The 22,973-nt window shown below is 42.8% G+C and overlaps 1 protein-coding gene across 1 annotated transcript; it reads left to right on the forward strand.

Annotated features, from left to right (window-relative positions):
- The first annotated feature begins 1,337 nt into the window (after positions 1-1,337).
- On the forward strand, positions 1,338-22,225 carry LOC138769501 (transmembrane protein 26-like). Its single transcript, XM_069948024.1, has 5 exons — positions 1,338-1,368; positions 5,904-6,046; positions 8,457-8,680; positions 14,133-14,247; positions 20,861-22,225. The coding sequence occupies exons 2-5, from the start codon at positions 5,921-5,923 to the stop codon at positions 21,413-21,415; spliced, it is 1,020 nt and encodes a 339-aa protein (XP_069804125.1). The 5' UTR covers positions 1,338-1,368; positions 5,904-5,920; the 3' UTR covers positions 21,416-22,225.
- The last annotated feature ends 748 nt before the right edge of the window (positions 22,226-22,973 follow it).

Genomic DNA, 22,973 nt, shown 5'->3' on the forward strand with positions numbered 1-22,973 from the left:
TATCCCCATACTTTTGACTCAAAATGAGGGTCTTCCAAATATACAGTCAGAAACAAAAATTGTGTAAACATATCTTTCAGTTTGTATCATTTTGGCCACATTTTGGGTGCATTTGTTTGTGCAATATTAGTGCTTTATCTATATAATGAGTTAAAAATTATTTATTTTTAACCTATGTCGGTGGACAGCATAGGCAAATACCAAACTGAGAGGAAGGGGTTAACACACAGTTCTTATCTCTGCTTTTGTTAGTGCAACCTCTTGTTTTAGGACTTTACTCCCTTGACCTCTAACCAGTATGACACACCTCTCCTCCTGTCAGTGCTGCCACATAGACCTCCATAAACTGCTGAATATTGGAGCTGAATTTTAGCGGGTGAGGCATACGCGATCAAACTTAACATGGTTATAAGAGAGCTTTATACCCCCGTTCTCCCCAGAGGGTGCGTTCCCACTAAGGGATAGGCGAGGAATTGAAGAGGAAAGTTTTCTGCCTGAAATTTGAGTGGAATTTGAGAGGAATCTCAGCGGAATTGAAACAGAATTTAAGCCCCCATTCACTTCTATAGGATTCCTCTAGCAGAATCCGTCCAAAAAATTGGTTTGGATTTTTTGGATCCAACCCAATTCTTCAGGTGGATTCACACTACGGAATCCGGGCGGATAACCTGCCGCAGATTCTGTCACTCGCGCCTGTGTGCATCTCCGCCTATGCTGTATACTCCATTCTGTGGTTTGGCGAATTCTGCCATCTGTCTAAAGATTTGACATGTCAATTCTTTGGGCGATTGTGGGATTTGCCCGACCATAGAATGGAGTCTATTGCATGGGCGGAGATCCGCGCAAGCTACGGAATTCGCGGTGGGTTATCCAACAGGATTCCGTAGTGTAAACCCACCCTTTGGGCAAAAAGCAGATCTGAATTCGAAATTATGCAGTGTGAACAACAGAGCGGAAATTCCATTGAACACAATGGGACATTGCTCTGATCATATTTTACGGGAGGAATTTCAAGTGGAAATTAATAGCGGATTCCTCTTCAATTCCTCGCCCATTCCTCAGTGTGAACGCATCCATACACAGGAAAGTTTCGCTGAAAGGTCCTTTGTTCTTTTGGCGGAAGGGTGGAGTAACCATAGCCAGACTGCTCTGGTGGCAGCTTATCTCTCTGAGCTGAAGAGCTCTTCTAGCTTCTCCAAGTTCTCTAAGTGGAACGTTGTCAGCACCGAAGAGAGAGTAACCGCAAGATAGTGGCTTGTGTCAGTAGAGTGATCATGAACCAATCTGGTGGCTGCACTGCAGGGAAGTGTCCAAGTTAGGACGTGCTGTGGGATTAATTCCCATTGCCGATCAGAGGAACAACAACCTGTGAGTACTGCACATGTATTCCATAGACCTATTAACCACTAAATTCTCTATCACTTCCACTATGCTCACTATCTCTATATACTGTATATGCTAATATTTTGTTTACATACCTAGCCCCCACCCATTCCCCCAGTGGACTTTGTTCACATTAGCACCCATCCTTCCATCACCCGTGGACTGTTCACACTTACTCTTTACATTCTCGAACATTATCATCATCTTCTTTGTCTCTGCAAGGTGCAGCACAGAGACCGCTCTCATAAGTCACTTAAAGGGGTACTCCAGTGATTTTTTTTTAACTGGTTTCAGAATTTTATATTGATTTGTAAATTACAAAGTACTTATCATCTGCTTTATGGCCTGCAGGAATTGGTGGATTCTTTACAGTGTGACACTATGCTGACATCTCTGTCCCAGACAGGAACTGTTCTGAGCAGTAGGAAATCCCCATAGAAAACCTCTCCTGCTCTGGACAGTTCCTGTCTCGGACAGAAGTGGCAGCAGAGAGCACTGTGTCAGGGAGCGTGCACACTACGGAATTGTCGCGTATAACCCGCGGCGTATTCCATCGCTCGTCCCCGAATCCGCGTTCCGTTGAATTGACATGTCAATTCTTTCGGCGGAACACGGAATACGCCTGTGCATAGAATAGTGTCTATGGCACGGACGGAAAAGCGCGCTGCCGCGTGCGGGGACAAGCGACGGAATACGCCACGGGTTATACGCAGCAATTCCATAGTGTGCACGCACCCTCAGACTGAAAAGAATACACCACTTCCTGCAGGACAAACAGAAGCTGATAAGACTGGGAAGACTTGAGATCCTTAAATAACTAAATTAAATTACAAATCTATATAACTTTCTAAAGCCACTTGATTTGAAAGAAAAATATTTTCACTGGAGTACCCCTTTAATGATATACTATCTCTTACTATTCTCCTTCTTTTAGTCGGGGCGGGGGGGGGGGGGAAATCTCTCAAAACCCTGGTTCTTAATCTTTCACTAACAACTTCTTCTCTTCACCTGCCTCTTATACAAACTCTCATAACCTGGTTAGGATTCCCTGCATGCCAGATCCTGTCTCCATTAGCTGCACTCTTTGGAACTCTCGGTCTGTCTGTAACAAACTCACAGAAATTCATGTGCATCACAACCTCTCAACCTGCTGGCTCTCGTGGAGGCATGGCTACAGGAGTTGGAAACAGCCTCATCCACTGCTATAATCTATGGTGGCTTACACTTTCCCCATACCCCTAGATCTGAGAATAGGCATGGTGGAAGAGTGGGTGTACTTCTCTCCCCAGACTGCACTTTCCAGGTCCCCCTGTACCCTCTCTATCATTCTCCTCTTTTGAGGTTCACACCATAAGACTCTTACAGCTATTTTCCCTGAGAATCGCAGTCATCTATTCTCTACCTGACTTCCCTAGTTTCTATCTTCTGACATTCCTGATCCCATCAGGGGGGATTTTAACATTGGCCTCTCATTTTATTTCTCTAACCTCCTACTTTGGCCTCCCTCGGCTTTCTGATTCTCCAATCCACAAGGGTGGAAATACCCTGGACCTGGTCTTCTCCAGACTTTGTCCAGTCTCTCACTTTTCTTACTCTTCCACTAAGTTCTCCACAACCTTCTCTCTTTATCGTTTACAAATTCCCATCCTCCTCCTGAAACCCCAAACTCACTTGTGGTGATCCACCGGATGATGTTATTACTGGTGGTTGTGTCAGCTCAGCCAAAGGTGGTATTGTTGTGACGCCAGTGCTTGAGTGCTTGTCCAGAACACAGGTGTGATGTTTGTACCTGCTTTGTTTTGTGTGGCTGGCTGTGTTCCTCAAAGTGACCTGCCGGGTTGTAGTGGGTCCCTTAAGCTCTTGTCACGGTAGTCCTGAGTGGCAACTGACCCACCTAGACTATCGGTACCGCCAAAACAGGGAAAAATAACCCAAGGTGTCTGGCTTGTACGTGTATGGGTGCTGATGCGGATAAAGTATGACAGAGTCCCAATGATATAAAAAATAGTACAGACTTACTGTTAAGTTTTAAGCAATACAATACACTTCTGTAGAATAGATAAATCTTCAAATAGACTTTAGCGTTTAGACTGGTTGTACTTGAGGAGGTGCTTAGAGAAGAAGAGTAAAAGAGAGGTAGTTGTAGCAGTGCTTGAAGAGTTGAGAAGAGAAGAGTTTGTCGAAAGAGCCCCAACCCAATATAGCAATGTACTCTGCCGGAACTTGTAGAAATACTTTAGAGTGAAATACTTGTTCTTGTACCTTTGTTACTTGTTCTTGTACCTGTGTTTAGACAATGTATGACCATCTTCTGCCCTTCAGTTTTGAGCTACTCGTCCTAATAGGGTTATACAAGCCCCAGCCGTGGCAATCTGGGCTTATTTAAGTGTCCGGGGGTTTCCCAGTTACCTGCACTGCTAGATAGGATACGTAGACCTCTTTCAGTAGCTTTGTCCTATCCAGGCTAGTTCCTCTTGTGTTCAAGATACTGACTCTTCTCTTCTTAAAGTGTTTAGCACTGCATAGTAGAACTAGTTGCTTGCTTAGAGAAAATCTTTAACTTTACTTCCATCTGAGCTTGGTTCCCATCAGGGGTCCTGCCAGCAGCCAGGCCCTGGCTGGACAACAGCAGGAACTGTTGTCTTGTATGTCCTCTCTCTGTGAGAATCTAACTAGAACTAACTGTGCACTTCCTTCACCAAGTAACTACTGCCTACAGGGGCCTAAGTCAACTACCCTGTGAGTGGTGGGAATGAGTGTGTGCATAAGAAAGGAGAAAGATAATAGGTCAGAAGAAGAAAGCACCCCCTATTGGTCAAGAATAATACATGGCTTACAATAAAACATGAACCCATGACCTTCCTCAGCTGTGCAATACATAGGAATACAAATACTGACATCTAGTGGTGAAACTGTAAAGTACCCTTCATCCCCACTTAACCAGAATAGAGGAAGCTTTTTGAGAGGTGCACAGGAGAGATACAAAACCACCTGTGGTGGGACACTACACACTCACATACAGAAATCTATGTAATATCAACACCCAAGAACTCCTAGACACCTAACAGTCATCATTGCCTGCTTTGTCTTAACTATAATGCCCTAATCTGGCTGCCAAACACTGCCATGACACCTTCAAAACCACCCTGGACAAACTTGCACCCCTCATAACCCAAACAGCCTGACTCAGATGGCCACAACCCTGGCACACACCTAGAACTACTCTCTTGTTGACCCCCTTTAATCTGCTTTCCACACTTTTTATTCTATAGAAACTGCCCTTACTAAAGTGATCTCCTCACCGTCAAATCTAAAGGCGATCACTCTCTATTAATTCTCTTGGATCTTTCTGCAGCTTTTGACACTGTAGACCACCAGCTCCTCCTCTCCATGCTCTGCACTATCGTCCTCAAGGACTCCCATAGATCTCCATCTATGTGTCAGGACAGGGGAGGCAGGGACAAGACATGACAGTGAGCCCTAATGCTGAACCCACCAACTGTCCCTACCTACTTGCCTCAACCGGCCCTAGGCGGCCGTGGAAAACCACGAAGACATTCCCTGTGCTAGATACGTGCACACAGAACAAGACATACAAACAAACACAATATGGGATAGTCAAACAGGCAAGGTCAGAACCAAACAGGCTGCGCAATACAGAATCAAGTAACAATCGGATAGTCAAAAGTCAAGCCAGAGGTCAGGTAACGAAGTCGAGCAAACAGAGAGAGTTAGGACGGGGATCGCAGGAATAGACAGGGGGAACTGGGACCAGAGTATGAAACTTAATAGCCAGCGCTGGAAGACAACCTCAGCTTCCTTTTATGCTGACCAAGAGCCCGGTCCGCATCTCCATTGGACTGGCACTCTGATCTTCCAGGTTGCATACAGGCAGATAAACCAATCACGCAGACTACTCAGCTGCATAATAAAGTCCAGCAGAACTCAGCTTAACTACTGAATTGCCAGACGCTGAGAAGCAATCGGATGTGGCACACAAAAGCAAACACCAGGCCCAGTTCACACCAGGCTACTGCACATTCCTGACACTATGTTTACAGTGTAACCATAACTATAACCCCTAGACAGCAAGCTTGCTGCCTTGGGGTATTGTTTGACTCTGATCTGTACTTCACCCCACATTTAATCCCTTTCTTGTTCTTCTCACATGCACCCCCCCATACAAACATACAAGCACTCAAAGCACTTAGACTTCTACATACAGGCATTGGTCGGTGACTGGTTTACTTACTCTGCTACCAGCATTAACCTATTTATAAACAGCAATGAAGCACTTTTGCCCCTCTGCCTTTTGTCCCTAACCCTGTCCTTATAGTCTGTAAGATCTTTTGTGAGCTGCGCTGTCACTCCTCATGTTTGACTTAATGACTACATGTGTATATCTGATTTTGTCTATGTATGTACCCCCCAGAATTGTAGTGCTGTGGAATATATAGGTGCTATATAGATGAAAATTATTGTTGCTGTTATTATTATTATTATTATTATTAATAATACAGGGTCGTCACTTTGTCACATGTCGCTTACTTGGTTGGGTTTAAGAATGGAGCCTCTAGAAATGCAGGAGGACGTTCCAAAGAATGGATCCAGCCAGACGTCAAGTGAAGTATCAAATGAGGTAAAAGACCCTGGTAGAAAAGAGGTAAGGGCAATACAGTAAGTAGGGCTGTTTAATCACAACACTGGTATAGGTACACTAAAAAAGTCGTCTGATACAAATGATTCTTTACTACCTTAAAAATATGCTAATATTAACAACAATGATAATTCTACTAATGTTACTGGCAATGTTGAGCAAAGGGTAGGAGGTAGTCCGGCTGTTCCCCCAACAGCAGCTGCTCCACCAAGGAGCTATGTTAGAGACATGGTCTGAGAGCCTTACCAGAGGGAAATAGTTACATAGTTATTAAGGTTGAAAAAAAGATAAGAGTCAATAAAGTTAAACCTATAACCCTACCGTGTTGATCCAGAGGAAGGCAAAAACCCTCATTAGGTAGATTCCTACAGCCCCATCACAGGGAGGAAAAGTTCCTTCCTGACTCCACTATGACAATGAGAACAAATTCCTGGATCAACATCCTATCACATGAAATCTACTGCCCATAACTTGTAATATTATATTTATCAAACTTTTTTGAACTTTATTGAACTTTTTCAGTCAATCAGCCATAACAACATCATGTGGTAGAGAGTGAGGAGGCGGTTTGGTCTCTTCTGACATCCAGACAGGATAGTGGTTGTAGGAATGTGATTTGGAGAGGTAGTGATACATGCCTATAACGGGGAAAAGATGTGAATGTTGTGTATCTAGGCTTTTCAAAGTGCATTTGATCCTGTACCACATAAAAGGTTGGTCCATAAAATTAGGATTCTGGGACTAAGAGAGAACAGTAGGCAAGTGGGTTTTCTCCTGTATGTAGGATCCCCTGCTACACCCTCCATATAGTAAGAATTTCCCCCTAATGTGCCTCCATATAGTAAGAATTCCCCTTTCTGTGCCCCTGCTTTGCCCCTCTATATAGTAACAATGTCCCCTGCTGTGCCCCTCCATATAGTAACAATGTCCCCTGCTGTGCCCTCTATATAGTAACAATGTCCCCTGCTGTGCCCCTCCTTTTATTAAAAATGCCTCCCTGTTGTGCACGTCCACATAGTAAACTGCCCCATGCTGTACCCCCACAGTAATAATGCCCCCTGCTGTGCAAACCCACAAGTAAAATGCCCCTGCTGTGCATCAAACATAGTAAAATGCCCTCTGCTGTGCCCCTCATAGTAATGATGTCCCCTGCTGTGTACACCTAAAAAGTAAAATGCCCCCTGCTGTGTCCCCATAGTAATGACACCCCATAATAAAATGCCCCCTGCTGTGGCCATAGTAATGATGCCCCTGATGTACACCCCTAAATAGTAAGATGTACCTTCATGTGGACCCCTAAGTAATAAAATACCCCCTGCTGTGCACCCCACTTAGTAAAATGCCCCCTGCTGTACACCCCTAAAAAGTTAAGTGCCCCCAAAAAGTAAAGTGAGAATGAAGGGAGTATCAGGATACTCAAAACAAGAGTGCGTGGCACCTCGGTTGCGAGTCTCAAAACACGGGATAGCCAGATACCTCTAGCCTGTTGCCACAGGGTGCCTCCATGATGGGGAGAGCACCACACCACCCTGATAGATAGCCCCTTAAGTCCCACTCGGTTGCGAGTATTGGAACATAAATAGGGAAACAACAGGGTGGCCCCTTTTTGTCAACATCTAACTCAAGGTGTGAGTATTGCAATCATGACAAGGGCTTGCCAAGGCAGGCATCCACCCACAGACAGCCGTTTCGAGGTATTTGCCCCTCGTCAGTGTGGAGCAGGATTCTAGCTGGCTGTTTTTTTTCCACTGATCTCCTTGAGTTCAGTGATTACTGTGTTTTGTTAGTATCAGGATACTGACAGCTTTCTTTCATCCATTCTCTGTACTTTAATTGTAAGCCCGAATAGCCCTTTTTGCATATTGAGGGGAAAGGAATAAGATGGAAGTCATGCATGGGACCAGAAATTAGATGGGGAGCCAGGCTGGGGTTGAGGAATGAGAGAGTAAGCACAATACTCCAGACCCTGAATGTGATGGTGTACTATACTGGAGACCAGTCATTTAGCACATAATAAAAAAACATAATTTGGGTGTATTTTTTGTATTTGAGTGCTGTACATGCCGACTTCATTAGATACCGGCATTCAGTATTCTTTTTTTCTTTGAAACAACCTACCACATAAAAAAAAGACTTTACACAAATATTTAAGTAGTTGATAGAGTTTTCACTGTATACAAATTATGGCCCAGATTAACCAAAGGGTGTAAACTGCCCACAGCAACCAATCACAGCACAGCTTTCAGCTCTGGTAAAGTGATAGAGAAGCTGTGATTGGTTGCTGTGGGCAGTTTGTACCAGTCTATATTTACACCCTTTGATAAATCACCCCCTATGTATTTTAAAGCATAAGGACTTTATACATATATTTTCATATATAAATTTTTATATGTAACTTCTGCCTCTCTCTTAACAGAATACAACTGAAATGAGCGAAAAAGAAAAGAAATGGAGGAAACTGTTAATCATCGTCAGTTATATATTCTTCACAGTTCATGGAGTAATGATGGTGTACGTAGTGGAGGACATAATGAGAGACAAGAACTACTGGGCTCTTCTCACTGGAGTCATTCTCATGATCATTTATGGGATTCTCAGATATCAGGAGAAGATTAAGATGGATTTTCTGAAATATAAATGGTAATATGGTCTACAAGTACTTGATTTTAAAGAGTAGAATGTAAGGCGGTTTTCCAGCCTTAAAAAGTTGCAAATTCATTTGCAAGCACAGGTTAGCAACTTATTTTTATTTTTGAGCCAGTTATGTTGGGAAAAAGAAAACGGGGCATAACGGCGGGAGGGGGCATTGTTATTACTCTGGCGCATAGACACAGAGGCATCAAATTTAAACAGTTGTGCCACTAACTCTGGCACAGCCGTGCAAAAAATGCTGGTCAGGTGTAAATCTGCCCACTGTTCTTATATTAAAGACTGATGTATGGAGTGTATAGGTATATTTCTTTGTTTTGACATTCATGGGACCTGTTTATTAATTTTAATGTTCTAAGCCACTAAAGGGGCCCATTTATCAATTTGCCCTTTTTTTTGCGTATGTCTAATTTGAAATATCCCTGGTTTTCCACCACTGGATTTAAAAGACACACATCTCTTCAGAAATCCAGCGTAGCAAGTGCTGTGTATCTTGGAGCTTTTGCCCTATTCTAGGAGAAAACTTTTATAAATTTTGTGCGTGAGAAGGAGTGTCCAATCCCCGCAATGCTGTACACCCTCCCCCCTCATATGGTGCACAAGGTGCAAAAAAAGAAAAAAAAAAAAAGACCACAGTGTTTCTACATGGGGGGGGGGGGTCCTTGCACAAACATTTGCGCTTTTTTCCAAGTTTGCGCTTGGTGCAGACTTTGATAAATGTGCCGACTGCTCAAAACTCCTTATTGATGTTGTTGTGCAGTAAGGGTCAGGAGTCTTGGGAGTCCTATTCAAATGATTAGTGGGAACCCCAGTTTGCTAATACATTTTGCTATTACTTTCTATATCCAGCTGTAGTATCCTTTAAAGTTATTTATATTTTTGGACAATCAATTATGTGTATGCTCTACCTAGATAGTATGATGTAGCCAAAGACTTTGAGTGCATTACCTCTCTTATACACCAAAGGAAGCTAACAGCAACCATATTGTGTCGATGTGGTAAGCTTCTAACAAAGTATAAGTGTCCCACAAAAATGAGGCATGTGCCCAGTGTATGAGATCATAGTTAATTATATCTACTGAAACATCTGGAGATTGAGATACAAGCCCCAGTGATGGTGAGACACATAAGACACACACTCAAGAGACTGTACAGTAATATATAACAATAGGCTGAATATATGGGAAAGATTGTCATAAGAACAATTAAGAAGCCATCCTCTAGAAGAACGCTACAAAAATCGCAATAATGTGAATAAAAACCAACACGACTGCTATCCCGATACAAAAGCCTGATCCAGTCCAAAGAATCCAGTCTAACAATGCAAAAACGCTACAGATAAATCCATAATGGGATTTTGAAAAACCAATTTACATATTTAAACTGCAGATTCAAAGCAAAAGGGAACATTTTGCTATAATCTACTGAGGAGATTATATACATGAACTGTTAAGATATCATGTAAGGAATGCGCAGTGAGCCTGGTGTGAACTGGGCCTGTTTTTACCTTTTGTCTGACACACCTGCTTTCCTTTCAGCCTCCTGGTAATGCAGGAATTACACTACTCACTGCTAGCCTTGATCGCTGCAGCTAAGCAGTGTTTTTTGATTGACACATGCCTCTGCCTGTCCGGAACCTTGAGGATCAGAGCGCCGGTCCAATGGGGATCTTTATAAATGAAAGCAGAGCCAGTTGCTTCCCTGCTGGCAATTAAGGATATTCCTGAGATCCCTCTTTCTAATTCCTTGTTTGCTAGACTTGTTACCTGATGTCCCGCTTTACCTCCTGACTATCCGTTTGATACCTGATTTTGTACTGCATTGCCCGTTTGGTTCTGACTTGGCTTGTTGACTCTCCCTTGTTGTGTTTGTCTGTCTGTCTAGTTCTGTGTTTCACTTATATAGTGTAGGGCACGTCTTCGTGGTTGTCCACGGCTGCCTACGGCCGATTGAGGCAAGTAGGGTGGGACAGTTGGTGGGTTCAGGCTTAGGGCCCACTGTCTCGTCTTGTCCCTACCTCCCCGCCCTGACATATCGTGTTTTTCCCACCGATCCGGATTGATGCATCAGAGCAGCTCAAAGACAGCGCACAGAAGTGCACGCTTACACCAGCCAGGCAGTGCACCATACCACCCCGGACGGGCTAAGAGCTCTCCACAATGTAAACTAACTCTCAACTTAAAGCAAGGAGGAAAACCAAGATTACCGACCAGAACAAAAATCAGTACAACAGAGAGCTGGCAAGGAGATTTTTTTAAGGCTAGAGAGACAAGGACAAGAGAGTGAACCCTGAAACTTGCCCCAACCAATGTCCCTGCCTACTTGCCACGGATGACCCTAAACGGTCACGGACAACCACAGAGTAGGTTCCTACACTGAGTAGATGAACACACAAAACGTAGACAGACAAACAAAACACAATGGAGGATAGTCAACTAGCCGAGTCAAAACCAAACGGACATCGCAGTAAAAAATCAGAAAGAGAGCGGATAGTCAGATGTCAAGCAAGAGGTCAGAACACGGGCAGAGCAATAGGAAGGGTATTAGGACAGGGAACGCTAGGAAAGGAGCAGGGGAGCTGGGACTAGTGTGAACTAATAGCCAGCAGGGAAATGAGGATCTGACTGCTTTTTATCCAGGATCAGAGACTAGGTCCAGCAGCTGATTGGAGCAGCCCTGATTCCAGCACCAAGTTCAGCTGAGCAGACCTAGCAGTGCAGTAACCCCTGCACCGCCAGAAGTCTGACAGGCAAGGCAGGTGTGGCTGAAAAGTAAAACACAATTCAGACACAATTCATTCAGTGCAATCACAGATAGAAACTCAGCGCTTCCTCGGCAGCCCGGCATGGACCGAGGAGCGCAAAGTCACATTCACAGAGATGGTGAAAGGTGGTGTAATCTGAATGTCACTCTATGCTGTGATTTAGAACAACGCCGACCACTGCAGGATACAGGATCCATTCTGCCACTACAGGATGCAGGATATCTTTTGATCTCCGCTAGGAGGACTGCTTGTAGGCTTATTATTGGTGCTCAGTACTCATAACTTGCACTAACCATTGGCTATATGCCCCTCCTGGCCACTGCCCTCTGGGACATATACTCCGCAGGTCCATCTGTAATGGGTAACAGTGAGAAAAACTGCCACAAGCAGTCCTCTATGTACATTTACACCACGGTATAACCGATACAGGGACTGTGGTGTTTTGTATTTTCTGCTGTACCTTGCTTTGTTGCCTCATTAGCCCCTGATGACGTCACACCAAATTAGTGACAGAAACGCGTAGGGTGAGGTGTAGGGCATTACGGACACTCCCCTGTGGAAATAGTCGACTGACGAGCAGTGGCTATACAGCCTAGTTGGTGTCTGATCTGATACACAGGGATGTGTTTGGTGTTTATACTATGAGTGAGCTATTCCACGTATATCTTGCTCTTGTTCTTTGAGGCTAAGTTGTCTGACATTGATCTATGCTCATTGACAAGTAGCATACTGATATCAGTGGGACATAGGCCACTCTAGGAGATTTTCATTTAACACTTTTGTAATTGTTTTGGAAAATTCTATTTGTGGATCATATTTTATTCGAATATTATTAAAAGTTATATTTTAAGCTATACCTTCTAATTTTCTCATATCTTGTATATTGGCAAAGGTTCTAATCATACATACTGGTAGGTGTACCTGATTTACACTACTTATTGATTAACCCCTTAAGGTCCAAGCCAATTTTCGTTTTTGCGCTTTTGCTTTTTCCATTTTATGTTTAAAAGTCCATAGCGCTTGCATTTTTTCACCTAGAGACTTATATGAGTGCTTATTTTTTGCGAAACCAATTGTACTTTGCAATTACAGGCATAATTTTTCCATAAAATATGTTGTGAAACCGGAAAAAAATCATTTGCGCTGTCAAATTGAAAAAAAAAACGAATTTGTTTTGATTTCGGGGAGTTTTGCATTTACGCCGTTCGCCCTATGGTAAAACTGACTTGTTATGCATGTTCCTCAAGTCGTTACGATTACTATGATATATAACAGGTATAACTTATATTGTATTGGATGGCCTGTAAAAAATTCAAACCATTGTTAACAAATATATGTCACTTAAAATCGCTCCATTCCCAGGCTTATAGCGCTTTTATCCTTTGGTCTATGGGGCTGTGTGAGGTGTCAGTTTTTGCGCCATGATGCGTTCTTTCTACCGGTACCTTGATTGCGCATATACGACTTTTTGATCGCTTTTTATTACATTTTTTCTGGATTTGATGTGACCAAAAATGCGCAATTTTGCACTTTGGAATTTTTTTGCGCTTACGCCGTTTACCGTAAGAGATCAGGAATGTGATTAATTAATAGTTCGGGCGATTACGCGCGCGGCGATACTAAATATGTTTATTTATTTATTTATTAATTTATATTTATAAAATGGGAAAAGGGGGGTGATTTGGACTTTTATTAGGGGAGGGGATTTTTTATTAATAAAAACACTTTTTTACTTTTTTTTTTACATGGACTAGAAGCCCCCCTGGGGGGCTTGTATATACACAGCAATGATCTCTCATAGAGATCAATGCTGTGTATATACACAGCAAAGATCCATGAGATCGGTCATAGATTGCTATGGCCTGCTGCAGGCCATAGCAATCTACTGCCGAGCCGGGATCAGCGTCATTCCGACGCTGAGGCCCGACACGGCCAGAAGAACGGATCTCCCCCCCGCGATCGCATCGCGGGGGGGGGAGATCCGACCCACTAGACACCAGGGATGTGATGTCTGAAGCCCTTCAATGCAGCTGTCAGGTTTGACAGCTGCATTGAAGTGCTTAATTAGCCGGCGCGGCAACGGGACCCGCGCCGGCTAACAGAGGCACTGCCCGGCTGCACGTGTCAGCCGGGATCAGCGCCGTTCAGAGCGGGGTCCCGGCGGGACCCCGCTCTGAACACCCCCCGCGGCGCCATGACGTATTAGATACGTCATGGGTCGCTAAGGGGTTAATATTATTTACAACCTAACCATATTATATTTTGTGTTACAAAGTTCTTTATCTACAATGACTTACAAGAACTTTAGAAATAACTCTACAAACAAGTCACACTCGGCATCCACCCGTTATCTGAAGCTAAGACCAGCTAATAATGCCGATTGCTACATAAAAAAGTGAAAATCTTCCAAAAGCTTACCCCATTGAGGGGGACATGGGGGACATCGAGGGGGACATGGGGGACATTTATTAAGTCCAGCGCCGGGCGTAAAAATGTCCCCGCAGCTCTGATAGTACAGAGATCTATGTAGAGATGCACTGCCTCTACATAAATCCCATGCGCAACACTGTGTGTGCCAAAAAATACAACTTTTTACTTTGATAACTTTCCCCCAATATGTTTACATTTTTGCTTTTACATTTCTATTGATGGATTAAACTTTTTTTGGTCTTGTTGCAGGTTTTCTCCAATGGTGTTTCTATACCTATGTACTGTAATTCCTTCTATAATTGTGGTGGAAAGCCATAACCTAATTTTGAAATCTAACAAGGAATATCCTGACTGCACCAATAGTGTACGTATCTTATTTAATACATACATTCAGAAATTAAATAATGGACAATGGCGCAAATTTATCAATCTAAGACAAAAATATTTAAAATCTAATCAAAGCTCAAAGTACATTTCTTATACTGCACTGCTAAAATGAAAGCTGAGCTCTGATTGGCTGCTTTGTGTAAATCAGTTTTTGCTTCAGGTTGATAAATCTGGGCCAATGTGCAAGTCAGAAAGGCTGCACTGACCCATCAGAGCAGTCAAATACGTCCGATGATCGCTTCGTGTAATATGGCCTAAAGTTATCTATTTAGGCACAACCATTTATGTTTGACCCTGTCATGCACTAATCTCAAGCATTAGTAAATGGATGAAACCAGAAGCTGAATAGTTAGTGCCCAGCTTCCTGTTACTATCATGAAAATGCTGGAGCTTGGAGGAGAGAGTAGAGACTCCATAATTGAAATAGTGACTCTTTTTCTACTCTAGACTACCAAGAGTTATGATACACAAGGTAGGTATATGCATGCAGGCTGTATCCATGTTTTCCAGGCAGTCCTTGGGCTGCATCCACCATTCTCAAATGAGGCAAATGATGAAGCAATAATGTGCAAACCCGACCTTTTGGCAGGTTCATTCATCTCTAATAACTAGGCCTAACCCTTGATCAATCCACTTGGGAACACTTCTTGTTGGTGGATATTTACTACCACTCTGCCATGAATATTATTTGTTTTGCAGCCATTAAGGCTGGGTTTACATCATGTTTTTGGCCCATCAGGCTACACACTGTGAATCTATACAGAAAGGGTGCTGAAGTAAGAACAATGTGCAGCCCAGCGTGGGATGATGGCCCCATTGACTTGAATAGGCAGGACTAGTGATTTTGTGACTACATTCTGCCATTTTCCCAGAAGTTTTGTTTTTTTTTAAACTCTTTATTATTTTAGTTTTTTCATTAACAAAGAAAAAAAGTTGGAAAGGCAGTGGTCCTCAACAACAAGGACAACTGTGCGACAAACAATTTAGTACATTCCACACAAATAAGAAGAGAATTATTTTTTTTTTTTAAACAGTACTAAACATCTAGCGGCAGAGCGGATCATCACATCAAAAGGTGATACACCGCCAAGAATCTCATACTCTTGTGCAGGACATAAACACATAAGAGGTATCCCTCCTCTGCTGCTGCCAACATATGTCAATAAACATCCCCCTCCCTCAACACCCTCCCCACCCCACTCCTGGAGCGGCAGATGTGAGAGGAAAAAAACTAAATAAATAAAACACAAAAAAGTAGACAAAAATACACACACCCAGGGGAACAAATTATTTTAGGCAGATCATTTACACCCAATCCTTCCAAATAAACAGGTGCTTGCGAATTCCATCCTTTTTACTTTTATACCTCAGAAGTTCATACTGCTTAATCTGGGAAACTAAAGTCTTCCAGGCTTCCAACACTGGGGATTGCTGTGACAGCCACCCCCTCATAATAAGCAACCTGGCACAGAATAGACATTTGGTATACAAAGCTCTGCTCTTTGAGATCCCCAGTAGGATCTCAATCTTCCTAATCCACCTATCACTCATCCATACAGGGGAAGCTCCAAAAAAGAAGAGTAGCTGGGGAAGGACGACCATCTTTACAATGGCAAGTCTATCTGCCATTGAAACTTGTAGCCTTTTCCACACATTAACTCTCTTTTCCAGGTTTTTAGCAAATGGCTTAATATTCAACTCACAAAAGTCACTAACGTTGGGCCCTACCTTGATACCCAGATATTCCAGCGGCTCCATGGGCCCTAAAACCCTTAACTTACCCGCAACCACGGAGGAGGAGGAGGATCCCAGATTTAGTAAGGAAGACTTATCCCAGTTGATGGATAACCCAGACGGGATAATATACTCACTCAGTTCATCTACAATACGCGATAATTTACTGTCAGGGTCCTTAACCAACAATAGAATGTCGTCGGCATACAACAGGAGTTTGTTCTTTTTACCTTCTATACCGAACCCCTTATAGTCCAACCGTGTCCTGACCCACTGTACCAAAGGTTCTATATACAGTGAAAATAAAAAAGGGGAGAATGGACAGCCTTGCCGAGTTCCTCGGCCAAGCGCAAAGGGTTCTGAAGGGTTACCATTAATTAATAAAAGGGCTATGGGATCATAATATAGTGTTTTAATCTGCCCCAGAAATACCGTCCGAAAGCCAATTTTAGCTAGGACCTCCCAGAGGTACCCCCACTCCACCCTGTCGAAGGCCTTAGCTGCGTCCAACGACAGGATGGAGTGGGCCCCCTCCCCACGCTCCAAGATAGCCCAATGGAGCTTAATGATGTTATCTTGCACTGTCTTATTGGGCATGAAACCCTCCTGCTCCTCACCTATCAGCTGGGGGATAACTCTATTAATTTTCTTTGCCAGCACTTTTGCAAAAAGCTTGACGTCAGTGTTAAGGGGTCCAAAGCGTGGTCTTCAATGCTTTTGAGTCCTGCACAGAAGAAGGATATGTCTGAGAAATGGACAGAACATAGTCACAAAATGCTTATTTGGTATGTTGGGCTAGATGGTATTTGCCTGTCAGCTCAGCCAGAGATGTTAATATCGTGACGCCAGTGCTTGTCCAGCATACAGGTGTGATGTTGGTACATGCTTGTCTGTGTGGCTGGCTGTATTCCCCAATGGTCCGTAACCTGACGGGTCTATGCAGGTCGCTTCGGCTCTTGTCACGGAAGTCCTGAGTGGCAACTGACCCCCCTGGACTATCAGTACCGCCACCCACAGTCCAGGGAAAAATAACCCAATGTGTACGGTTGGTGTGTATGGGTGCTGGTGCGTACGAAGTATGACAGAGTCCCAGGGTTGTAAAAATAGAACAGCTTTACTGTAACGTCTCTCAGTAGTACAATACACTTTTGTAGAATAAATAAATCTTTGATACAGACTTTAGTGCTTAACCCCTTAAGGTCAAAGCCATTTTACGTTTTTGCAATTTAGCTTTTTCTTTTTTATGTTTAAAAGGCCATAGCACTTGCATTTTTTCACCTAGAAACCCATATGAGCCCTTTTTTTTGCGAAACCAATTGTACTTTGCAAAGATAGGCATTATTTTCCATAAAATATGCTGCGAAACCGAAAAAAATAATTTGCGCTGTCAAATTAAAAAAAAAAAGGAATTTGTTTTTATTTCAGGGAGTTGTGCATTTACGCTGTTCGCCCTATGGTAAAACTGACTTGTTATGCATGTTCCTCAAGTCGTTACAATTACAACGATATGTAATATGTATAACTTTTATATTATCTGATGGCGTTTAAAAAATTCAAACCATTGTTAACAAATATATGTTCCTTAAAATCGCTCCATTCCCAGGCTTATAGCGCTTTTATCCTTTGTTCTATGGGGCTGTGTCAGGTGTCATTTTTTGCGCCATGATCTTTACTTTCAATCGGTACGTTGTTTGCGCATATGCGACTTTTTGATCACTTTTTATAAAATTTTTTCTGGATTTGATGCGACAAAAAATGCGCAATTTTGCACTTTGGAATTTTTTTGCGCTTACGCCGTTTACCGAGCGAGATCAGTAATGTGATTAATTAATAGTTTGGGCGATTATGCGCACGGCGATAATAAATATGTTTATTTATTTGTTTATTTATTTATATTTATAAAATGGGAAAAGGGGGGTGATTTGGACTTTTATTAGGGGAGGGGATTTTTTATTAATAAAAACACTTTTTTACTTTTATTCTTAAATCAACTAGAAGTCCCCCTGGGGGACTTATATACACAGCATTGATCTCTATGAGAGATCAGTGCTGTGTATATACACAGCAAAGATCCAATAAATCAGTGATAGATTGCTATGGCCTGCTGCAGGCCATAGCAATCTATTGCCAAGCCGGGATCAGCGTCATTGCGACGCTGAGGCCCGGCACGGGCAGAAGACCGGATCTTCCCCACTAGACCCACTAGACACCAGGGATGTTGTGTGTAAAGCACTTCAGTGCAGCTGTCAGGTTTGACAGTTGCATTGAAGTGCTTAATTAGAGGCGAGCGGTGGCGTTCAGAGCGGGACCCCGCTGTGAACACCCCCCGCGGCACCATGACATACCAGATACGTCATGGGTGGCTAAGGGGTTAAACTTGTGCTTAAGGAGGTGCTTGGAGAAGTTGAGTAGAAGAGAGGTAGTTGTAGCGGTGCTTGGAGAAATTGAGTTGAGGAGAATAGTTGTCGATGGAGCCCCAACCCAGGGTAGCTGTGTAACTTGAAGATATATACTTTATAGTGAGAAGTTTACTTGTAGTTGTGTTTAGACTGTGTCTGACCACCTTGTGCCTTACAGTATCGAGTGAATTGTCCTGTCAGGGTAGTACAAGCCCCAGCCGTGGTTATCTGGGCTTAGCTAAGTGTCCCGGGGTGTCCCAGTTACCTGCACTGCGAGATAGGATACGTAGACCTTCTTTACGGTAGATTTTTAGACATGTTCTCGGCGTGGGTTAGGGTGTTCCTGGACTCTTCTCCCTATAAAGTGCTTAGCACTGCATACTGAACGTAGTGGTAGTAAAGGAAGAACTGGTTGTCTCTAGCTGCATCTATACATTTGGGTTGTCTAGACTAGACTGACTTTTGTCCTTGTCAGGGGTCCTGGCATCAGCCAGGCCCTGGCTTAACTACAGCAGGAACAGCTGTTTTTGCATCCTCCCTCTGGAAGAATCTGGATAAGACTGACTATGCATTTTTTCCACCATGTAACTCCTCCTACAGGGGCCTAAAGTGAATTTCCCTGTGAGTGGTGGGGATGAGTGTGTGCAAAAAAAAGAAGAAAAAAAACTGGTTAGAAGTAGGGAGCACCTCCCATTGGTCAATAATAGCACACAGTATACATAAAACATTAACCCATGACCTTCCTCAGCTGTGCAATACTTGGAAATTCAAAAGACTGACATCTAGTGGTGAAACTGCAAAGTACTTCATCACAACTTTTAAACCTGAAAGAGGAACCTTTTTGAGAGGTTCACAGGAGAGATAAAAAAAAACACCTATAGTGGGACACTACAATCGCATCCTGTCTATTCAAGTCAATAGGTCAGCTGGCACCGGGCTGCATGTCAGACTTACTTCAGCATCCTTTTTTTTCTTTTACTAACGTGTAGCCTGATGTTGGACCAAAAATGTGGTGTAAACCTAGCCTCAATTTGATCCTACAATAATTACCAATGTTTTAGTTTATGCTGGAGCATAGACCAGACACATTATTACATGGATATAGTAGGATCCAGACAGTATCATTGTGACATTCTGCAGCAGTATTCAGGCCAATAACATTGAGGTATCAAAACAGTAAAATCCATACTAGCACCATTGTGGCAAAATGCAGTAAAAACAAGGCCAGCATCACAGCTCCCCTGTGACATCAGAACAAAAAAAAAAGTCCATATATTAAAGGGAACCAATCAGCACAATTGTGTTGATATAAATCCCAGCTGCACCAAATAGAGCTCCTACACAGCCCCCCTACCATATTTGCAGTGTCTTCATCAGTAAAAATGACTAGTTATAGCCTGATCTCCGGCCAGAGGACTGGTTCCCACCTCTCTCCCTCCCTTGCATGCTGGAATATAAGACAATTGTCCTGGAACTACATTTACCCATGACGCTGCAGATATGGTAGAGGGGCTGTGTTATAGATTTATTTGTTGCAGCTGGGATTTGTATCATGATCATGCTGATTGGTTCCCTTTAAAGGGCTGGCTATTAATTTTAATAACCTGAATGCAATTCCACATTTCCACTAAAGCAGTCACTGGTGATGAATTTAAAGTGACTCTGTACCCACAATCTGCCCCCCCCCCCCAATAGTTTGTGCCTCCGGATAACCGCTTTTACTCCAAGATATGTCCTGGGGTCTGTTCAGCATGTGATGCAGTTATTGTCCAGGATTTTTCCTATTCATCACCTGTCTGAACTCTGCACAGGTGCCTTAACGATCCAACTCATGTACAGTGTTCACATAGGTGATGAATAGGAGAAATTGTTCTTGCGGCATTCCTAATGATGAAGAGGGTGGGGAGGAGGGACAGCCTAGGGTACTCTAGGCAACGCCAATTTAACACAGGGCTGCAAATTTAAAAGTTGTTTTTTAGGACAATAACTGCATCACCTGCCGAACGGACCCAGGACAGATCTTGGATTAGAAGCAGCTATCCGAAGGTACAAGTGGTTTGGGGGGGGGGGGGGGTCAGATTGTGGGTACAGAGTTGCTTTAAAGGATCCTGTATGAGTACATTTGTATTATACTGTGTATTTGCTTAGTTTAGGGTGGGCAGTGTCCACGTCATGCTGCACTTACCGCCATCCTTAGGCCCCACCGGCTGCAGAAAGCACCTGGCGCAAGATGTGGGTAATGATGGCTGCACGCTGCCTGCACCAGGGTACAAAAAATTTCTAGGCTGCAGGCTTATAACTGTCTGCAGTCTAAAAGATTATAATATGGCTGGTCTGGTCAGCTGTCTGGACAGCCTATATTATAATCCGTTGCGATGTCCAGCGGAGTTTGAGATGTCTGTTATATACTGTGTAATGTAATACTATATAATAATGGATGTTATCATCTTCTGCCAGGACCACAGTGCAACAAAACAATGCAAAGAAATGCGAATATACGAAGAGTCAATATTCTTGACACTGGTTGCGGGACGTTGGCTGATGTCAAGAGGGGAGAATCGAGACCAGCTTGGACAGTTTCTTCTGAAATACTTTATCTTAGGTGCAGATATCCTGGATATTTTAGATTTTGTACAGGGGGCATCACAAGACTCCAGCCACACTGTAACTTGGGTGGGGCTGGGTCTATTCGCTTGGTCGATGATGCAATTCCCATTTATGCTTACTGAAAGTTTTTCTGTCGCATCTCTTGAGGAACCCCCAAGTAAAGTAAAGACAGTAAAGACTTGCATAGGGTATTTACCCCCTAAAACTGTCAGCAAGATCGCTGAATGTATGACACTGATAACGCAGGACGTACCCTTTCTGGTTTACAGATTGTACTTGACAGCTAGAGAGGGATTGTTTTTTCATTCCCTAACTTTTTTTATAATCAAAAACATTTTGTCTATTGCAATACACCTATATAGCTTTCAATGGCCTTTTATTACACCAAATGTAGAGGGAATATAAAAAATTAAAAATAGTTAAAAAACAAACAAACAGGAAAACCATAAGTACCTTCTATTACTTGCAACAAAACTAAGAAAAAAAAAGTTAGAAAAAAAGTCACTGCTTAACTTACAATAGGCATAATATTAGATACTATATAACCGGCATGATTATGGACAACTCTAGTTTTGCTGCTGCTTGAGGTGAAAACAGAAATGGTGCCCACAGAAGGGTGTGCACAATATCTGTAGTATAAACCAGTATCAGCAAAGTGGACTATGTACCTCTATAGAATACTCATACAGTTACCAAATTATACCATTAAACAAAGAGTAAATAACACTATACATATAACTATATAACCATAGTTCTGTTATTTAACAATATCTGTTGTACTGAAACTAACACTATATATATAAGCCATACTACCACATATTACCACCTCATAGTGACCAAATGTTATGTCCATACTGTTATTGAATAAAACCCATCATACCAAAGCCAATATTACCAATAGCAATACTATACAAGGGACACATAATGTTGCCACATTCTGACCGGGTTTACATAGCACAAGTGACCCATGTGCCACCCCAGTCCCCACCATATTTCATACAGTGGCCTTTGTTGGTCTCTGGCGAATTGATGGACCTTTCACTTTACAGTTACTTTTCTTTGGTGCCATTCACACTACGGAATATCGTGTGCATTTCCATGCTGAATTTCGTTAAAAATTACACAATGTCTAATATACAGCAATGTCTCGGTTACAACTCTATTGCTATGTTCATGAACAGTTTTTTTTACTCATTTTAAGATGTAAAATGTCCGTAAATGTTTGTTTACATCTCAAAAAATTGTTATTCTTTATGTGAAGAAATTTGTTTGATGTTTAATGTCAAAGAAAATTGTTAACATTGAATTCAATAGGATGATGTGTCATTATTCAAAACAAAGACTTTTCCTTCACACGTAACCCTTTGGCTTATAAGAAAGGTATGCAACTTTGAATCTTACCTTCTAAAAGCCTTAAAGGAGACATCCTTAAAGGAGACATTTGCGTGGCAGCAAAAATTCAGTTTGGACAGGAGGGTGTAACATAATAAAGAATGCATATTTACTGTCAGCAGGGCATAATGGGTGTTGTAGTTCTGCAACCTGGAGAGCCACATGCTGCAGAACTACAATTCTCATCATGTACTGTCAGCAGGGCATGGTGGGGGTCAAAGTTCTGCAACCTGGAAAACCACATGCTGCAATACTACAACTACCACCACGAACTGTTAGCAGGGCATGATGGGAGTTGTAGTTCTAGGGATAATCTCAAGTGTCCAGGTTACTGCTCTTCTCTGGGGCTCTTGTCTCCTCTGCAGAACTAATCTCTGCTCCTTATTACACAGAGCAGAAGTCCTGAGGTAGGAGAGGGAGCCCACGGCTCCTGCCATCAGTATATTCGGTCGTATCAACAATTGCAGGCCTGCTCAGTACAATTCTCTTGAACTGGCAGCCATTACACAGCTGATACGGGAGAACAGCAGAGTGACAGGAAGTAATGTGTGACCATGGTGACCCCATAGCT

Source organism: Dendropsophus ebraccatus, chromosome 12 (genome assembly GCF_027789765.1).
Source record: "Dendropsophus ebraccatus isolate aDenEbr1 chromosome 12, aDenEbr1.pat, whole genome shotgun sequence".
Lineage (NCBI taxonomy): Eukaryota > Metazoa > Chordata > Amphibia > Anura > Hylidae > Dendropsophus > Dendropsophus ebraccatus.